This window comes from Panthera tigris, chromosome A2 (genome assembly GCF_018350195.1).
Source record: "Panthera tigris isolate Pti1 chromosome A2, P.tigris_Pti1_mat1.1, whole genome shotgun sequence".
In the NCBI taxonomy this organism is placed as follows: Eukaryota; Metazoa; Chordata; class Mammalia; order Carnivora; family Felidae; genus Panthera; species Panthera tigris.
This window is the reverse complement of record NC_056661.1, coordinates 50,106,611-50,126,109: the sequence shown is the minus strand read 5'-3', so window position 1 is coordinate 50,126,109 and position 19,499 is coordinate 50,106,611. Positions and strand designations below refer to the sequence as shown.

The following is a 19,499-nucleotide window of genomic DNA, read 5'->3' as shown; positions in this document are numbered from 1 at the left end:
GAAAACCTGCTCTGGAACCATAATTTTATGAGACTTAAGTGGGTGTTGTATGAAAAAAAAAAAAAAAGTGGGATTGAGACACACTGGCCTAAATAGATTTCTTTACTGCAGGACTTGTCAGAGCCTTTAATGTACTCATGTCTATTGAAAATCTCTGAGAGAAATAGCATTTTCCAGAGAAATTTAATCACAAAATCCATACCCACCTTTTTTTTTTTTTTTTTTTTTTTTTTTTTGAGGACTAAGATCTGGATAACACTCTTGGGAAAAGCATCTCTGAAGAATGTGAGATTGCTATTCCCCACCCCCCTCCCCGGTGGGGTTAGGTGACATGCCTCTGCTGTTGTTTTTTATGTCCGTAGTGGGTCCACACATGCACAAACTGGACCTTATGCCCTCATCACTTCTCTGAGGGCTTGAAGGCATACGTGTGCCAAGCAGCAATGCCAGGGGCTCGGTGTCTGGTGAGCCAAAGGGGAGGTTCAGAGGGTTCTGAACCCAAGTCCTGCCCTCAGTGGTGCCCAGGGAGGGTCTCCTGCCCCTTCCAGCCCAAGGGCCATTTTCTTCTGTTGGTGACCGCTGGCTGGCCCAGGGCATCAGACCTCGGTGGGAATATAATCTAAGAAAGACAGGGGAAAGGATACCCAGACAACAAGAAGCCCAAGAGAAACCAAGTTCTGTTCTGGCTCTTCAATTTCACAGAGAAAAGGACCAACCAACTTGCCCCGCTTGTTCTTCGGGGCAGTGAACTGTATTTTTGGAGCTCATCAGGACACACACCTACCTTGCGAACACACAAAAACACAGCATTCCCAAAATGCAGCCTAAACCCTTTATTGGAGCCACCCTCCTAATGCCAAGAGTCACCGGTAGCCTCCCTGGGCGGCGTGCATCAACAGGTTGACTCCGGGTGGGAACGGAGTGCTGGTTTATGCTGTTACAGTCCGAGTGAATGCAAAGACTTGCACAGTAGCTGCCTCTTAGCAAATTACCTTTCCTTGTGCCCGGTCACAGGGGCATCGAGGCGGGGCGGGGGTGGGGGGCAGAGCAAAGGGCCACTGTGCTTCTGTGGCGGGGCTGTCTTTTCTTTCTGGCTTCCCTACACGGTGTACTCCCATCTTGGGGTGGGAGGTGGGGGGGGAATAGCAGTCCCTAAAGAGAAAGAGCTCGCCGGCAGGCCCATGGAGAAGTACGGTGGGGCCAGCCTCCCCTGACTCCCCCTGCTGCCCGGCCACCCCTACCGCCCCACCTGGCCTCACACTTCCTTCCGCAGCATCACCTTGATGTTGCTGCAGATCTGGCCCAGGGCGGCAAAGAGCGGGTTGCAGAAGGTACGGATGCAGAGGGAGTAGATGTGGCTGATGCACTGGATCTCGATCAGGTAGCTCTTGATGCACGGCACCACCGCCCAGATGTGGCAGAAGGAGATGCAGGCGAACAGGAAGCCCCAGAGCAGGGCCAGCGGGACTCCCAGCAGCGTGGACAGCAGGCGGTAGCACCAGTACTTGGAGACAGTGAAGGTGGTGTAGCTCACCTTCCACACTCCGTCGAAGCTGTAGGTGCCCACAGGCTCTGCGATCACGTCTTCAAAATCCACCTGCAGGGGCGGGAGGGGCAATCCTCGGGTCACAGCGTCCACCCACTCCTCGGGCTTTGGGGTGCCAGCCTCAGGACCCTCTGGAGGGCTTGTCGCACCTGATGGCTGGGCCCCACCACTGGGCCTTCTGACCCGCACAGCCGGGGCAGGGCCTGAGACTGCATTTCCAGCGAGCCCCCGGGTGCTGCCGATGCTTCCCTAGAGCGGTGAGACACGGGGGCTGGTCCAGCCCCCTCATTTCACAGGTGGATACACAGGCCCTTGGGGAATTAAGTGACTTGCTTAAAGCCATCAGTAATGCAGGTGCAGACCTAGAGGTGTGGTTCTCAAATTCTGATATTTTATGATCCTACAGAGTTGGACAGTCCTCGTCATCCTGGGGGTAAAGAGGACACATCCAGCCAGGCCAATACTTGAAGGTAGCCAGGTGGAGGTAGGGGCATGGGCTGGAACAGCATGTTGGGTGGGGCTGGGACCTAACCAGATAGACAGTGTGTGCCCTCAGGGTGATGCAGGTGCTTCCGTAAGGCTGAGGGCAAGCCCAGAGTGGCCAGAGTGGGGCTGGAGAGGCCTGGAGGGACAGTCACTCTGTGATGAACAGTCTCTGAAGGCTTTTTTTGCACAGGGACTGGCTTAGCCAGATCTGAGTTGATTTTTTTTAATTGAAGTATAATTGATACATAATATTAGTTTCAACATAATGATTCAGTATTTTGATGTATTGGGAAATGATCACCACAGTAAGTGTAGTTAACATCTGTCACCATACATGGGTACAAATTTGTGTGTGTGACGAGAACTTTTAAGATCTACTCAGCACCTTTTGTATGTGCAGCACAGTATTGTTAGGTACAGTCACCATACATCCCCTGACTTACTTATTTTATAAGTGGAGGTTTGTTCTTCTGGACCCCCTTCACTCGCCACCTACCCCTGCCTCTGGCAACCATCAGTCCTTTCTCTGTTCTCTGATCTGAATTTTGAGCAGCTTGTTGGGCCAGTGGTGGTTGGGAGAGAGGATGTAGGTGGGGTCCAGCAGGGAACTGTGACAATATTCCAGGTGAGACCTGACGACAGGCTGTTTTGGGGTGATGGTGGGGGGCCAGAGAGAGGCAAACGGGTCTGAGAGCTATTTTAGGATGTGGCATGTGGCAAAGTGAGGGCCATGTTGTCCTGGCTAGCAAAGGTGTCTGCAACTGAGTGTGGTCGAGCAGGCCTGAAACACCTTGTGCAGCAGACAGGTGCTTCCCTCACTCTAGTCCTGTGGCAACCTCAGACTTTCCTAAGTCTGGCAGCTGGGAGGAGCATGCGCGCTCAGAGAATCTGGTTCACACATTCCACTGAAATGGTGACTGAGGCCCCATTTGGGAAGTGGGAAAAAATAATCAGTAAACCTGAGGGAAAAAACATTGTACTTTCAGCCAAGTCATTTAACTAACCTTTCTTGAGTCCCTGCTATGCATTGAAGACTATCATAGCTTCTTTCTCACATGTGATGTCCTTTAGCGTCACTAAGCCTTAACTGTCGTGTCTGTAAAATGAGCCATCTTCCATGTTCCTGGGCTACTTTAATAAAAGTTGGTTGAATGAATGCTCAAACTAATCAGACTAATGGTGGAGGGGACACATGTGGGGGCTGGTGAGGGCAGAGCTCCAACATCAGTCTTCCAGGGTCAACCCTTTCCCTGCTTTTGCTGGAGGAAGGGGGTCCTCTCATCTAGGCATGAGGTTCAAAGTACTTTTCGTTATAAAATTACATAGCCACATTGCAGAAAATTCAGGCAACAGCAGAAAGAAAACAAAAGCAACTCCAATTTGTATTTCCCTAGTACTAACGATGTCATTGCTTTAGTACTTTCCTTTCCACGGTAACTTTTTGGGGGAGGGGTTGGACATACCCATGTTGCACGTACAATGGTGGGTCCTGTTTTTCTCACGTGACTAGATTCTGAGTTCCTGTGCCATGCCTCAGATCCCCGGATCCCTCTGGAGACATCGGAGGATGAGGCCCCACCCAGGGGATGGTATGTTTATGGAGAACAGAGTGGATGTGCTGACATTTCGGGCTACAGGTGATGCGGAAAGCTGACTCAGGGAGTCAGTAGGGCCTTCCAGGACGCCCCCCACCCCCACCTCCCTAAATCTCAGCCTCCAGCTTTCTCTTCTGGGGTTTCAGCAGAGGTCATTTATGGCCCCCTGGGTGAAAGGGCAGAGCTGGAGGGAAGAATACAAATATGGTCCTCATCTTCTCAGAAAGATCGCACTTATTCCTGGAGAGCTTCCAGGAGGTGGTGGCTGTCTGGGACTTTGGTGGACTGTGGGATTTGGAGGCAGAGATGGAAAAGTGGTGTGCTGGATATGTGGAAAAGAAGGCCCAAGTTGGTTGGGGAACATCTTATGGCTTTAGACAGTGGATGGAAAGGGCTGACATCTTCTACATCTGGCTTATATGGGAGCAAAGATTCAGAGTTGCTGTTTCTTGGGAGAGCTTTCAAATCTTTTAACAAAAAATTTTTTTTATTCTTTTTTTTTTTTTTTGAGAGACAGAAACAGAGCATAAGCAGGGGAAGGGCAGAGAGAAGCGGAGACACAGAATCCAAAGTAGGCTCCAGGCTCTGAGCTGTCAACACAGAGTCCAATGTGGGGCCTGAGCCCACAAACCATGAGATCATGACCTGAGCCAAAGTCAGACGCTCAACTGACTGAGCCACCCAGGTGCCCCAGAGAGCTTTCAAATCTGAGAAGATGGGGAGGATAGGTCTGGGAGAACCATTCCAGCCCTGACCTGGGGACACCCATAATGATTACTGAGGTGCAATTAGATCCCTGGGGCCTGGATCCTGGATTGAGGAGTTCTGACCTCTGTAGCCTGCCCCTCCTCCATCATGGCCGTGCCTCAGCCTGATGCCTCTTAGCACCCTGGCTGGCTTCTGGAGCATAGTGCAGCCCCAGGACCTTTGCCATCAGAAGGAGACATTAGGGTGGAGACGTGCCTCCCTGCCTTTGTCCCAGCAGGCACTTCCTCCTTCCTTCCCTTTCCCACTCAGTGCCTGTGGCCTCCCCTGCCCTTCTTGTGGCTGTTCCTTAGGATGGTGTACCCCTGACTCACGGATTTCCCAGGCCTGCCTCCTCACCTCACGGGGAGCCACACAGCCCAGAGGTGGGAGGGAGCAGGGCTCAGACTGAATCAGGTGTCCTGATTCTAATCTAAGCTCTGCATGCTGCCCCAGCTGGGGCCAGACCCCAAGGTGGATTCTTACTGTGGAGCATCTGAGGTCTGGTCCTTGTCGACCAGAGAGACCTGCCCCATGGCAGAGCTCCCAGCCCCTTATTTAAAGCCAGCCACCCACCCTGCTCCTCTGTAGCCCAGCCTGTCTTGTTGGTCTAGTCCAGTGTATCCCGCCTTTCAACACCTTTGAGTATTTGTGTCTGGCCTCTAAGAGGCTGAAGAGTGGAAAAGAACCCTGTCTAAAGTCACGCTGCTGAGGCTGGAGTCTAGGTCTGCTACTAACTGGCTCTGTCACCTTCAGCAAGTGTCTGAGCTTTTCTGTGCCTCAGTTTCCTGGATTCATCTCATAAAGTTTGTCGGAGGATTGAATAAGACATCTAAATACTCAGAAAACTTCCTGGCACAGAATACCTGGTTCATAACTGTTAGCTCATGTTGGTTGTTACGGAGTGCTCGCTTCGGGAGGATGTTCGAGCCCCGAAGGTGGCTTTGCACCCCAGGGCAGGTGCCACTCTGATGAGTGACTTTGGTAGATGACTTACCTCTTTGAGCTTCACTCCCTCAACTGCAAAAATGCATTTGCTATGTCTTACAATCTTGTTATGAGGAATAGAAATAATTTATCACCTATCCATCCATTTGTTCCCTACCATCTAGTCACCTACCTATCTCCCATCCATCCATCCATCCATTGATCCATGGATCTCCCCATCCATTCACAGACACCCATGCCTGTCCCCCATCCCAACACATACTTATTCAGCACCCACTTTGTGCTAGGCATACCACCTCTTGGGCAACTCTCAGCCCAATCCCTAGCACGTGGTAGGTGCTCAGTGAAGGTAATTATTTGTTCAATTGTTCTGAAGTACCTATGCAAATATATCTCAGAAAATCTGTTGACACCCCGGATCCTAAGTACAGTAACTCTCCAGCCTACCTAGTCATAAATGTGTGTGTGTGTGTGTGTGTGTGTGTGCATGTGCACGCATACTTCTGCCTCTTTTCCCTCATTTGCTGTTTACGGTAGTAATCTTACTCCCAGGGACCTCTCTGTTGCGTCGTTTAATTATTATTACTTTGCAGAAGACATTGATGCTGACATTTGAATTATTGCCCATGACGCCTTTGGGCACTGAGCTTGAGGCGACTGCTCCGTTTTCTGGGAATCAGAAAATGTGCTCTCAGAGGGATGGGCTGTGCTGTCAGGCCCAGCTGTTTGAGCACTGGGCCAGCTTTGTCCACAGCGCCTACTTTGGGGAGGTATTTATAAGACCCGGCTCAGGCAGGGCTAGGCAGTCATGCCAGTGTATCAGAAGCACACAGTGACTTCATTTCTTAATTCCTTTCTAAAGCGGAGAGGAGATGGCTTTTTCTGGGAAGGTGGTTGGGTGTGGGCTGGATCCATCAAAAGAGCCTCAGGGCTTGGTGTGCAGCTGGAGGGAAGGGCAAAGGGTGGGAAAGGTGAATGTAGCTGCTCGTTCAGTTGGTGTCCCCTTCTCTGGCGTATTTATTTTTGGAACAGCAAGAGGGCCAGTTGATTAATCGGAACCAGCCAACGTGGCCCCCGCTGTCTCCCAAGAGGGCGGGGAAGGTGCAAGACAGCAGGTCCAGGCATTGCCGGAGGATTCGGGGAAGGCCAGCAGCCACCCCCTGTCAAAAATACCTCCCCAGATTCCTGTATGACTCAGTCCTTGGGCATCCGGGGCCCTGGACAATGCAACGTTTATTTATTTTTGAGAAGAGAGAGACAGAGTGGGGGAGGAGAGAGAAAGAGGGAAACACAGAATCCGAAACAGGCTCCAGGCTCTGAGCTGTCAGCACAGAGCCCGACACGGGGCTGGAACTCACTGACCCCAAGATCATGACCTGAGCCAAAGTCGGATGCTCAACCGACTGAGCTACCCAGGTGCCCTGGCCCTGGACAATTCAGATAGAGTATCTTTGGGCGGGGAAATGGCTCTAGGCAGGGGGATAGACATCTGGTTCCAGTCTCCACTTGACCACTGAGTTACTGTATGGCTTTGGGCATGGTACTTTCCCTCTCTGGGCCTCCGGTTTTTGTTTTTGTTTTTGTTTTTGTTTTTTTTTAACTCTACACCAGGAGGATTGGGCCAAGATTCCTAGTGACTCAGAGTTAGATTTGGAGTCCGAACACCCAAGGGGGAGGCTTAGTTTTGCTGGGTCTTCCTTTTCCTGCCCATTGCCTTGCTGCCTAAAGGGCGGTCCATGGCCAGTGACCCTCTTCTCAACAAGGTACGTATAGAAGTTGAGAGTAAGCATTTAAAAACAGTCACAGAAATTTGAGCTAGTAATTTTAGGTCTGTTAAGTCTAAAGATAATAAAAATTGGGGCTTACACTGGAGATGCCCGTTTCATTTCACCTCCGTGGTCATACATTTTTGTTGAATTTTATAAAAGTATTGGTGTACCACAGATTGAGATTATAATGATAAAAACTGGCCCTTCAGCCGGATAATTTGAGAAGCATTGGCGTATACAGTAGGAAGCTAAAAGGAGGTGTTAGCTGTAAAACAGCTGAAAAATGGCAAAGTTTTGCTTCTCGGGTTGTAAGTGGTAATAACAATAGAATTGTGTACAGTCTGGGATAACCAGTACACTGCTCCCAATTTGGCCCTTGTAGGTGTTGGTTTCTGGCCATGTATCTTATATTTAGTGTTCTGTCCACCTTTGGTGGGTGGTTAACCAGTCTCCAAAGATGACCCCCAGTTAGTCATGGCCCTGAGGGTTTGTGCCCTTGCCTCTTCTCATCCCACACTGAATGTGGGCTTGCCCCGCGACTTGCTTTAATCACCAGAACGCAGTAGAAGGGTCGATGTGCCAGGTCTGGAACTAAGCCTTACAAAGGCCTGGAAGTTTCTTCCTTGGGGAGCCTCGAGCCGCCAAATTAAAAGTCTACTTTTATGCCCTGATGTAGAGACTGGTGGAGTTAGAAGTCCATTACTTTACCTTGCTCTAGAATCTGGGGGAGATGCCACATGAGGGAGAGACCCGGCCAGCCCAGCATCCCAGCTTAGCCCTGCCTTCCATCCGTCCCCACCAAGGCACCAAACATAGGAGTGAGCCGTCTTGGGTGTTCCAGCTCAGCAGAGGTCCTCGGTGGCTGCCGCTGCCTGAGAGGCCACCAGTGAGAGCAGTGGAACTGCCCAGCTGAGTCTAGTCAACCCACAGAACTGTGGGAGACCATCACTTGGTTGTGGCTTTATACCACTGAGTTTTGGGATGATTTGTTACACAGCGATAGATAACTTATACAGTGCGTCTCTAAGGAAAGCTGAATTCCAGGTTTATTTTCTACGGGACAAGAGAGACCTGTTTGTACTTGAAAGTGCAAAACATTCACCAGCCATGCTGAATAGAAATTTCTGATGGCAGAGCTCAGAAATGTGCATTTTAACCAGGTCCCCAAGAAAGAGGTGCCATTTTGAAAAACTAGATTAGTTAATACCTAGGAGTCCCCATAACACTAAATTGTAAATACTTCAGTGTGAGTTCGTGCAGTGTAGCCCTTTCTAGAGGTACTTGACAGAGGGTAAGACTAATAAGGAAGGACTGGCCAGCTCTCCTGTCTCCCTTCTTCCTTTTCTTTCTTCTTTCACACCCAACATCCTTGTCCACCCACATCCTTGTTGATGTTGTGGCTTTTGCTTATTTTGTTCCCTTTTCTTCAAAAGCCTTATTTTCCCTTTGCACATTTTAATTTTTTTCCCATTTGTACATGCACCTGGGCTACCACCTCCCCGTGAAGGTGGCTCCTGATTTTCCCAGACGAGAGTAAAATCTTCCTCCCTAAACCCCATGACACTTCATCGGGCACGTATTTATGGTGTTTAGCACCTTCTCCCAGATATTCTCATGATTTTAGTCTCATCCTCTCTGTTGGGTTGGAGTCTTCTCCAGAGAAAGTACCAGGTCAGTTTCATCTTTCTGCAGCAGAATGTCCAGATGGGCCCCAAATGGGAGCACGGTTCACAGAGCTGGTGGCTACTGGGTCTTCTGGTTGTTTGTTAGCCTGAGCTGATAGGCACAGGGTGTGGTTTGTGTGTTTTTCCAAGGGAGAAGGGTGTTTAGCGGCAGATGTAGGTTGCAGGTGGAGTGGGAACAAGTAGGATGGGCTGGGGTCAGGTCTGTCCCCTTGTTTGACCTTGAGTGGCCGAGGGGAGAGCAGTTGAAGACTGAGGCTGAAGAGGCTGTGTGATGCTTTGGGCTCAAGCATTCCTTCCTGCCTAAGGGTGTGAGTGCCTCAGTGCGCATTAGGGAGACGACCCTGAGCCCTCTCAGAAATAACTCAGAGGCCTTTGTGCTGGGACTGAGGTCCTGCAGGAATGCATGGAAAGAGGGCTGGAGGTTTACCACATGGGTCTAAAGGGAACAGTGGAGAACCCTGGGGACTGTTGCTGTACGTTAACACCCCCCTCAGCCTGGCATGGGGGGTTTATGCGCTGTGGGTCTGTCTGGCTCATCCCCAACTCCTCTGAGCACAGGACCTGGTGCATAGCAGGTGCTCAGTAAAGATTCGTGGAAGCGTACTCTGTGAGTGGCGGTGACGTGGAGGGCGGGGCAGAGGGAACTGCATGTGCTCATCACAGGTCCTTAGCTCTAATCCCCATGAGCCTTTGCCCGAGACCTAGCCCTGAACCTTGGGGACCACAGTTCAAGTCTGTTAGGCTGGACAAGGCTCTCCCTCTGCATCTGGCACTCATTTTCCAGCCCAGGTTCAAGGGCAGTACCAGGCCTTACTCGGGGAAGTTTGGGGAAGTTTTGACTCTGGATAAAGTCAAACGGAGCGCCTCCCATCTGCTGGGGGTCCAATCCACATCACCATGGGTCTATCTCCTGCCCTGCATCCTGTATGAAACCTCAGCAGCTGTTTGCAGAGAGGACAGGTCTTCCTCTTCTCCACCCAGTGTGTGTCTACACCAAGATTCAGGCCAGAGAGGGAAAGGGATTTCCCTGGAGTCACACAGCGAGCTAGTGTCAGGCCTGGGACTAGAACTTGGGTCTCTGTAGCTCAGTCTTATTCTAGGATCTTACTGTGTCTCCCATCCTAGGCCATGAGGAGCCTATTAGTCCTCATGACCACCCTGACAGGCCCCTCCTGAGCCTTCATCTCAGCGTCTGCCTTGTTTCTCTTTCTCTCCGTCTCTCTTGCCTCCTCACTTCCTTTTGCTTCCTCCTCCCTCCTTCTTGTCTTTTTCCCCACTTGATCAAAGAAGCCGAGATGCCCCAGGCTCCTGTTCAGACAGACTGGCCAGGCCACCCCCCCCCCCTCCCCCCCCCCCCCCCCCCGCCAATTCCTGGCCAGCTCTCCTGTCTCCCTTCTTCCTTTTCTTTCTTTTTTCACAGACCATACACAAACCTGAAGTCTACTTCAACCTGTTTGTGCTATTTATCCAACTCCGTTTTATGATCCTCATCCTGAATTTCAAAACTTTTTCATTTCTCAGTTATTAAAAACAGAATAACTCCCCAAGCCAGGGAGCGTCCAATAAATATACCAAATAATAATCTCCCCTCGACAAGATTATTTGCAGGGCCTTTTAAAAGCTTAGCCTTTGAGGGCTGTTTTCTGGGGTTCAGGAGAGACAGGTCTCAGCCCCAGGGGAGGGTTGTGTAAACAGCCGTGTCTGTATGGCTGCCCCCATCCCTCACTGAGATTATAACCTGGGCCTGGAGCCTGGAGCCCGTTCACTCCAGGCTCAGTAGGGCCTGAGAGCCTCTCTACACTTGTCACCTGTTGTGGGTCTCTTTCAGAAGCCACGTTCTCCCTTGGGGTTCTCTTCTCCACCCCAGCAGCCGCCTAGGGACCGCCAGGGGGGAACCTGGTTGTAAAAGCTGGCCCATGGCTTCGCTGTCCTGTCCTGCAAACTCTTCCAGGCTCCAACTCCGCTCACACTTGTCACACCCTTGCTGCACGCCAGTTACTGTGTTAGGCACTTTCAAATCCTTTATTTTCATTACTCCTCACATTATACTTTTATTGCACAGGGCTGCTCTGAGAGTCCTTTACCCGGTGGAGTAAATGATATTATGCTCATTTTACAGAGGAAAACTCAGGTTCTGAAAACCTAGGTGACTTGCCCAGGGTCACTGCTTTGAGGTAGAAGAGAGTAAATTTGAAAGCAGGTCTGTTAAAGCCGAGTTCGGGACTATGTCCTCCAGGCTGCACTGCACAAACCATGATGAATACTGTTTTACATGCATATAGTAATTTCCCCCTTGTAGCTCTTCTCACTGTGCCATAATTACCCTATTTCTGCCACTAATGATACAGATAAACACAGTCACAGCATAAGATGAGCTATTACGGAGAAGTGCCTTGAGGGAAGCGGGGGCATGGAGGAGGGAGTTACTGACTGCCTGGGGGAGCTGAGGCAGTCTTCCTGGAGGAGGTGACCTTTGAGCTGGGTCTTCAAAGCTGAGCAGTGCATTCACCCCAGGGAAGAAGGGGGTGGGGGTTGCTCCTGGTACAGACACAGGAATATGTTCTGGTTGGTATGGCCAGCTCCTGGCTTGAGGGCTGGAAGGTTGCGGCCGGATTGAGTTGGGGCTTGAAAGCCATGGCCGAGAAGTTAGACTTTATCCAGCATGGGAGGTATTCCTCCAGAAGAAGATAACGCAGGGGCTGTGTTTCAGAGCAAGCCCAGAGCCACGCTGTCTAATGCAGCGGTCACGAGTTTTGAGCACTTGACCTATGACCAGGGCAACAGAAGAATTCTAAATCTTGTTTCATTTTAGTTCAAACGTGAGAAGTGATACTTAATTCTGAGATTGGAAAACTTTTTAAAATCTTTGGAACAATTTGGGTGTGTTGAATTGATTTCAGCCGCGCAGTTTATGAGATCTAAATACAGGACAAGGATTTCTGATAAATTTGGAATCTGAACTGATATGCAATGTAAGGGAAGGATACATGGTGGATTTCAAAGATGAACAAAGACTGTATAATAGTACGTGATAATTGTTTTTTATATCAATTACATGTTGAAATGATACTATTTTGGAAATATTAGGTTAAATAGAAAAATATCATGAAAATTAATTTCATCTGCTTGTTTTTTCTCCTTCTTTAAAATCATGGCGCCGGGGTGGCTCAGTCATTTAAGCATCTGACTTCGGCTCAGGTCACAATCTCACAAGTTTGTGGGTTCGAGCCCTGTCTGGCTCTGTGCTGACAGCTCGGAGCCTGAGGTCTGCTTTGGATTCTGTGTTTCTCTCTTTCTGCCCCTCCCCTGCTTGTGCTCTGTCTGTCTGTTTTTCTCTCTCTCAAAATAAATAAATGTTAAAAAAATTTTTTTTGAAAAAATAAAAATCACGGCTACTAGAAAAATGTAAAATGTAAATGTAAAATGACATCTGGTGATTGTATGATGGGTTGCATTACATTTCTATTGGACAGGGCTGATCTGTGATTCTGATGCATTTAGTTGGACCCTGGAGGCCCCAGGCACCTGCCCTTTTAAAAGCCCTTCCAGTGACTCTGATGCCAGTGGTTGGCCACCCTTCTTCCAGGAATTCTGCTGTAGGAAGATCCCCGTGGCTACCGACTGGAGGTTAGACAGAGGGTGTGGGCCCGGAGGCGGTCAGGCTGCTGGGGGCATCCAGATGAGGAAAGGGGCTGATTCAGGCAGTGGCTGTTGGGGAGACTCCCCGAAGGCCCGGTAACTGCCCTCTGAGTGGTCCCTTTCAGGGGCCTGGGTGTGTCTGAGAGGCCTCTGCCCTGGCCTGGCTGCAGGACCTGGCATGAGCACTGGGCACGGCCCCCACACCATGGGCTGTGGACATGGGGTAGTACTCTGGGGAGATGAGTGCCCCCACGAGCGGCTGCCAGCCCTGCTGGAAGCCACCTTTTGGGGATTAACCCCACGCCCACCATGGAGACCGCAGACATGACCCCTGGCATGAGAAAGAGCCCAAGTCGGCCACCCGCTGGTCTCCATCCTGGGACAAGGGCCAGGCGCTAATGGGAAGAAGCTCAGAGGAGTAGGGAGGCACTCTGGTCTGTGACTTGCCTCCCCACCCTGGGCAACACCTGCGTCACGTTTGTGCGGCTGAGGTCCTGCTCTTGTTTATGCTAAATGTTCCTTGGGGGGTGTACATGCTGGCTTTTGAGGGAGGATTTGGAGAAGACAGAGGAACAGGGCCTCTTGTCGGGGCAGCCGGCTGTGTGTGGAGCAGAGCCCTCCCCCGTCCCCCGTCCCCCGTCCCCCGTCCCCCGTCCAAACATTCTGCAGACACCCTCCTGGCGGTGGTGCCCAGGCAGGCCCGCCGATCCTACCTTCACTATGTCCTCGTTAATGTTCTTGGGGTCTCGGTTCACCAGGTCGATCTCCTTGCAGTGGATGTCCTTGACAATCTGGGCCTCCAGGTCTGTGTGTTCTTCGGCCATCATCGCGGAGCTGGGGGACCGCAGGAGGAGGTCTGAGCCGTGTGGCCAGCGGGGCTGAAAAGACTTGGGGCAGGGACACGGTTTGGTGTCCCCAGACTTGTGCCCCTGCCGGCTCAACAGGCCCCACCCAGCATGCCAGCTGACAGCTGTCCCACATAACTTCAGCCTGCCTCTCACTAAAGCCTCCGTGGCAGGCCTCCAAGCTAAAATTAAGACTGGAGCTCTGCTGGAAGGCCCAGCACTCCCTACAGGGACTGCCGAGGGCGCAGGGCCTCACCCGAGAGAGCAGAGGCTCTGGCATCTGTGGGCCATGGGGCAGCTCGGCGGTTGGAGTGGGTCCTGGAATTCGCACGGCTGCCATCAGCATTTGGGCTTCTCTGGGAGGGGGGTTGGGTTGGTCCTCAGCTCCGCCTCTTGCTGACTGTGAGCTTGGGCACGCCTCTCCTCTCTGGTCCACCAGGTTCCCACCCGTGGAATGCCTACCCTCTCAGAGAGGAGGAGATGAGCTCCTGTGTGGGAAAGGGCTTCGGGAACGGAATTACTGTCTGGTAGGGATTCTCACTGGGGTAGTTAGTACCTGGACTTGCTGTTTGGTGGCCTGAAGCAGGGCTAACTTTTTCCCACTTGTGGAGTTTTCCAGGGAAGCAGACCGTTGATGGGACAGCGCACACTCCCATGCCCTCTTGGTACCACATGGAGGGGATAGGAGGTCCACATTCATGCTGCCCTTTGTCCTGCCCCCCCCCCCCCCGGTGACAGCTTCCAGGGTGTCCACAGGCCCCAGACATTGCATGGGTGTCAGCGGGATGCGCCTGTCTTAGGTGCCTGCTCACTTTTCCTGGGTCCTCCTCCAACTCAGCCGTCACTCAAGGCCTCTACAGCCTGAAGGGTGAAGAGTCGGAGTCCCCAGCTTCCAGGGGCTGTGCATCCGTTCATCCATCTGCCCACTCATTCATTCAGGATTTGCCAACAGCTGGGGATAAACAGAGCAATCAGGCTCTGTTCCTGCCTTGAGGAGCTCACAGTCTAGGAGGACAGTATGATTCAAAAATAAGTAATTATAATAGGGTGTGGCAAGTGCTACGGATCAGAGATATTTTACAAAGGACTTGCCTTTGAGGTCCACAGGAGGCAATAGCTTACTTTGAGGGAATCAGGGAAGGCTTCCTAAAGGAGGTGCCTTTGGGGTTTGTTAAAGGGTAAGCAGGAGTTCACTATCTAGAACCTCTTGGGTGGAAAGACCATAAGTTTCAGAGGACCAGTGTGAACTAGGATGCTGAGCCGTGTGCAGTGGCTGGGGCCTGGGTTGTCTGGCAGGGGCAGGGCAGGTGATGAGGCTCAGCTCGGGCCTGTGTGGGAAGGACCCAAATGTCATACTAAAGAGTATGGATTTGGGGCCCCTGGGTGGCTCAGTCGGTTAAGTGTCTGACTCCTGATTTCAGCTCAGGTCATGATCTCATGGTTTGTGGGATGGAAGCCCTCATCAGGCTCTGTGCTGATAGCATGGAGCCTGCTTGGGACTCTCTCTCTCTCTCTGCCCCCCCACCCCACCCCTGTTCGTAGGCACTCTCTTGCTCTCTCAAAATAAATAAATAAACAATAAAAAGCTAAGCCATTGAAGACCTCGGCACAGCAGGCAGTCTTTTTCGGAATGATGTGCGAGGAAGATCACTGGTGATCAGAGCTGAGTGAGTCTGAGGCAGGAAGACAGTCAAGGTGACCACGGCGTAAAAGCCGGGCTCTGTAAGTAACTGTGCTCGGCTATCGCTAATAAAATGCAAGATATTAGTGGCTGGTGCCAGGTGGGGGCTTTTCTCCCTGTCACATAGTACAGAACTACTGTGGTAGCCCCATTGTGGCATCAGGCTCCCAGACCTCCCTCTTTCTGTCCTGCTATTCTTACAGCCACCTCCTGGGCACAAGGTGGCTGTCGTTTTTCCAGCTAGCATATGGAAGAAGAAAACGTGGGGAGGTGCGCCAGGAAAAGGCATCGGCCAGCTGAGACGGCTCCATTCGAAAGCTTTCCCGGAAGCCCCCTTGACAGCTTTTGTTTATTTCTCACCGTCCATCCCTCTCAGCAGAGGAGGCTGGGAAATGCAGATTTATGGGCAGAGCACGTTGGTAGCCTCCACAGTGGTCACTAGGGGTAAATGGCAGGCAACTAGAAAATTCTATTACTAACTCTCTTAGGAATTACCTGTTTGTTTTCTCCTTCATCCCCCTGCCTGGGCCCGCAGCTCGTGGGAGTATGTACCTTCTCCTGTAAAGAGTTGGGACAAAGAAAGTGTTGCCATATGCCAGGGAGCTCAGCCTGAGTTTGAGTTTTGTCCACTGCGGGGCCAGATGCCCGGTGAAAAGCTAGGGCAATTGAGGCAATGGCATTTCACAAGGGACGGAGCCATCAGGAAGAGGCTCATCCTAAAGTGGAAGCAGTGGTAACAGATCATGGACGTTTGCATTTTTCAGAGATGGCCACATCTCTGCTCTTCTGGTAGGACACTCTCCTTCCACCACAGTGGTCTGTGTTCTTCCTGTTTAATCCTGGCAGGGGGTTAGATGATTACGACTCCCAGAGCACAGCAGAACTGATGTTACGTGGCTTTTGGGCCAGGCCATAGGACAGAGACAGCTTGCTGGCTCTCTCCTCTCAGGATTCCCACCCTTGGAACTCAGCTGCTCGCTTTCAGGAAGCCCTGACTCGCCGAAGGGGAGAGACCACATGCGAAGGGTCCAGGGCCCCAGGCTGTCAGCCAGCATCGGCCTGTCCGAGGGGAGAGTGCCTGAGGCTTTGGATGACTCCAGGCCCTGGGCTTCATGTCAGCCCTGAACCTCTGTGCCTTCCGGCTGAAGCCCAGACGTCGTGCAACAGACAAACTGTTCTGTGTCCTGTCCCAATACCGAAGCCACAGAGTCCACGAACTCAATTTGAGGGTAGCTGGTTTCACAGTCATGGGAACTGGAACAAAGAGTGACACTGGTAGTAACAGCAGCGGCCGTTTGTTGAGGCTCTCTGTGTGCTGCCCCTCACCGAGGGTGTAGTGGTCCTGTTTGTCACGTTGGAAGGGTTGCTGCCTGGAGATGGCAATCAATGCTGAGGAACCAAGGATGTGGGGCAACTAATGCCCATTTTGGATGTCCGAGGAAGGAAATGCTGTGGCCTGAGGTGACCAGGGTGCACTTTTTGAAGGCGGTGGCACTTCAGCGGGACCAGAAGGATGATTGGATTTCGAGAAGCAGGGTGGGGAGAGCTAGAAGCCAGAGGCAGAAAGAGAGCTGTCTCTCATTTCATTTATGACGATCCTGTTTCCAAAGGCAATGCCGTGGCAACGAAAGAGCGTTTAACTCAGGAACTGTCAGTCGTGAGGTCTTTTTTTGCCCCATCACTAGCCACTTTTGTGACCTCGGGTGGGCTTTTTACCTTCTCTGTGCCTAGTGTCCTCACCTGTCCAATTTGGATGGTGAAGCCGGCCGTGTTCCTCACGCCGAGACTCTGTACCTCACACACAGAAACAAACCTCACAGGGCACCAGTGGGCCCTTGTACCCACAGAGAAGATGTTACAGAGAACAGACTGAAAGATGAAGCTTTCAAGTCAACCCTGGGGCGATGCTCCTGACATGAGAGCCCAGTAAAGCAGAGAGAGTGATTTTCTGAAGCCCATTTGGTGTCTGGGGTTTTATGGAGGACGCCGCGTTCTTATTTTAAAGGGTTGTTGTTTGCCTTGCTAAGGGAGAGAGGGAAAAAAAAAATCTTTGCAAATGGGATGTGCAGGAACTCATAAATCTGTGGAATAAGAAAAGGGGAAGTAATGGGAAAGATGATATAGACAGACGCACCGGGAGAGTCATAGCACTACAATCTGAAGACTCAAATAACTATTAGATTTAAGGCTACATTATCCGGCAAGATTGATCATGTCTGCAGATGTCTCTGAGAGAGATAAGGCTAGGATGAGTAGAATAGGACACCTTTTAGTTTTTCATAGGAGTTTTAGATCTAGGCAGAGGGCATCTATTTTCTGTTTACTATTTGGCTTTTGGAGTCTGCATTTAGCAGACACATCACAGCATTCTTGAGCTGGAAGAGACCCAGTTTCTGCACTCTACAGGTGAAGAAACTGTGGGCCCTCTAAAGAGTGTTGGTTGGTGGAGGGGAGAAGTAAGCATTTGGAAACAGAACTGGAAGTAATTGGTCATCTGCCAATCAGCAGGCCACCCCCTCCAAGCTTCAGTGTACTCATCTATATAATGAGGATAATGACACCATCGCCTCTTGCCAGATTTTGGTAACTGATTCCTACCAGAGATTTTGGAGATTCTTGGAATGCTTTCCAAAGAAGGCAATGTGATGTCAGGATGCATTAATAAAGATATATACCCAGAATGATGGAGGTGACTGACCTACTCAACTCTGCACTGGTCAGTCTACACTTGGAGCCTTGTACACTCAGGCTCCATTCTCTAAGAGGGTTTTGGGGAAGCTAGATCCTATCTAGATAGGGTAGGTAAGATGGTACAAGAACTAGAAGCATGTCTTAATGAGAAACAAAGCCATGTCAATTTGGAGGAGAGAAGACTTAGGGGAAGAACAGAAGAACCTTACTCAAATCCATGAACGTTTAAGGGATGAGATTTATTCTGAATGGTCCCAAGGACTGGTGAGTAAGTGGCAGACTTTGGCTTCATTCAAACCAGTGCCTGGCTCACTGTGGGCTTCTTGATAATGACATCTGATGGGATTACTGTTGAGGGTACCGGGAAGCACTCATTCTCAGTTGTCCAGAAGTCTAATAGGCTGCTTCAGAAAGGAGTGAGCTTCCCAAGGCTGGAATTGTTGAGGCATGAAAGGGAGGGTTGGAAAAGTACAGGCAAAAGTAGGCAAACTTGGGGCCAGCAAGTAAATGTTCTAGGCAGGACCAGCTACATAATTTGCAGGATCCAGTGAAAAACAAAAATGCGGGGCCCTTTGCTAAAAATAATTAGGAATTTCAAGACAGTGGCAGCAGAACAGTAAACTAAGGTGTCTTCTAAGCCCAGGGCCCTGGGGGTTGCATGGCCATGAAGTTGCCCCTGGTTTCAGGCTCTGCAGGCCATATAGTCTCTGTCACAATGATTCAGCTCTGCGGGCGTAGCACAACAGCAGCCATAGACAGTATGTAAATCAAGGGGCATGATTGTGTTTTGGTAAAACTTTATTTATAAAAAGAAGTGGCGACCAGATTTTGGCCCACAGGCTGTATGTAGTTTGCTAACTCTGCTCTCGGGTGCTGAGAGGCTCATCGGAGCCACCGCGGGATGGCACCACAGCGGAGATGTGCTCTCCTGGCCTCATTCTCCCACCCAAGGGAAGACTGTCTCTGCCTCGAGTCCCACACCTCCTTGCGATTCCTTGAATCCTCATCTCCCTTTCCATCAGGGAATGAGAGTGAGCAAATGAACCCAAGTCACCATATTCCCTGCCAGGGTCCTTACCAAAACAGGGGAGACTAGGAGCCCTGCCCTTGCGTAGGTGGAGTCCACTTTGCCCTGCTGGTGAGAGAAAAGAGGTGGAAGGTTTGCCATCCTCAAGGGCCAACAGCAACACCCTTAGGAAACCACACTGGAGTGGGCTTCGGGGGAGGGGCTGTGTGTGCCCTTGGAGGAGAGCAGTGTTCTGTTTCCTTTCAGCCCCAGAGCAGGCCTTGGTCTCTGAGAACAGCAGGAGCCTCTGTGTTCAGCACAGCTTCGTTAATGCATAGAGACCTGATGTCTGGACGTGGTTCTGCAGGCTGGGTCTCCGCACCTCTTTGAGCTGACCCCAAACCCCATTGATGTTCTAGGCCCTGAAGGCGATGTGTCTGTCTGAAACACCGTGCAGAGCTCTGCCGGGCCGGGATGAGAGAGAGAAGTCTGTTGCTCCCTGTCTCCTTAGTATCCCATAGGATCTCAATCTCTGCTTCAAAAAGGATTGGCTCCAATTTAATTCTGCCTGAGCCGCAGATGTGAGCTGCCTGCAGAGTCTCGGTGATTCAGAGAATGTCACCACTTCATAAACAATGCTGCGTTTGAAAACAGGTTGAGGTCAGCTCCTCTGTGTCCACGGAAAGTTTCCTGGGCTCATTTTTAAATTCAACACACATCGACTTAGTGCTGGTGTTTTTTGCTGAGCTCAGCGGACGGGAAACAAAGATGAAGAGTGTGTTTTTGCAACAGACACTTACTGGATGTGTGGCGTGTGGCAGGTGCTGAGGATGGGAGGCGAACATTGCAAGAGCTACAGCAGAA

The 19,499-nt window shown here is 51.0% G+C and overlaps 1 protein-coding gene across 1 annotated transcript; it reads right to left on the bottom strand.

The window, feature by feature from the left end:
* Window positions 1–326: 326 nt before the first annotated feature.
* CAV3 (caveolin 3) lies at window positions 327–13,461 on the bottom strand. Its single transcript, XM_007075519.3, has 2 exons — window positions 13,126–13,461; window positions 327–1,597 (listed from the first exon to the last, which is right to left on the bottom strand). The coding sequence occupies exons 1-2, from the start codon at window positions 13,237–13,239 to the stop codon at window positions 1,256–1,258; spliced, it is 456 nt and encodes a 151-aa protein (XP_007075581.1). The 5' UTR covers window positions 13,240–13,461; the 3' UTR covers window positions 327–1,255.
* Window positions 13,462–19,499: the final 6,038 nt, after the last annotated feature.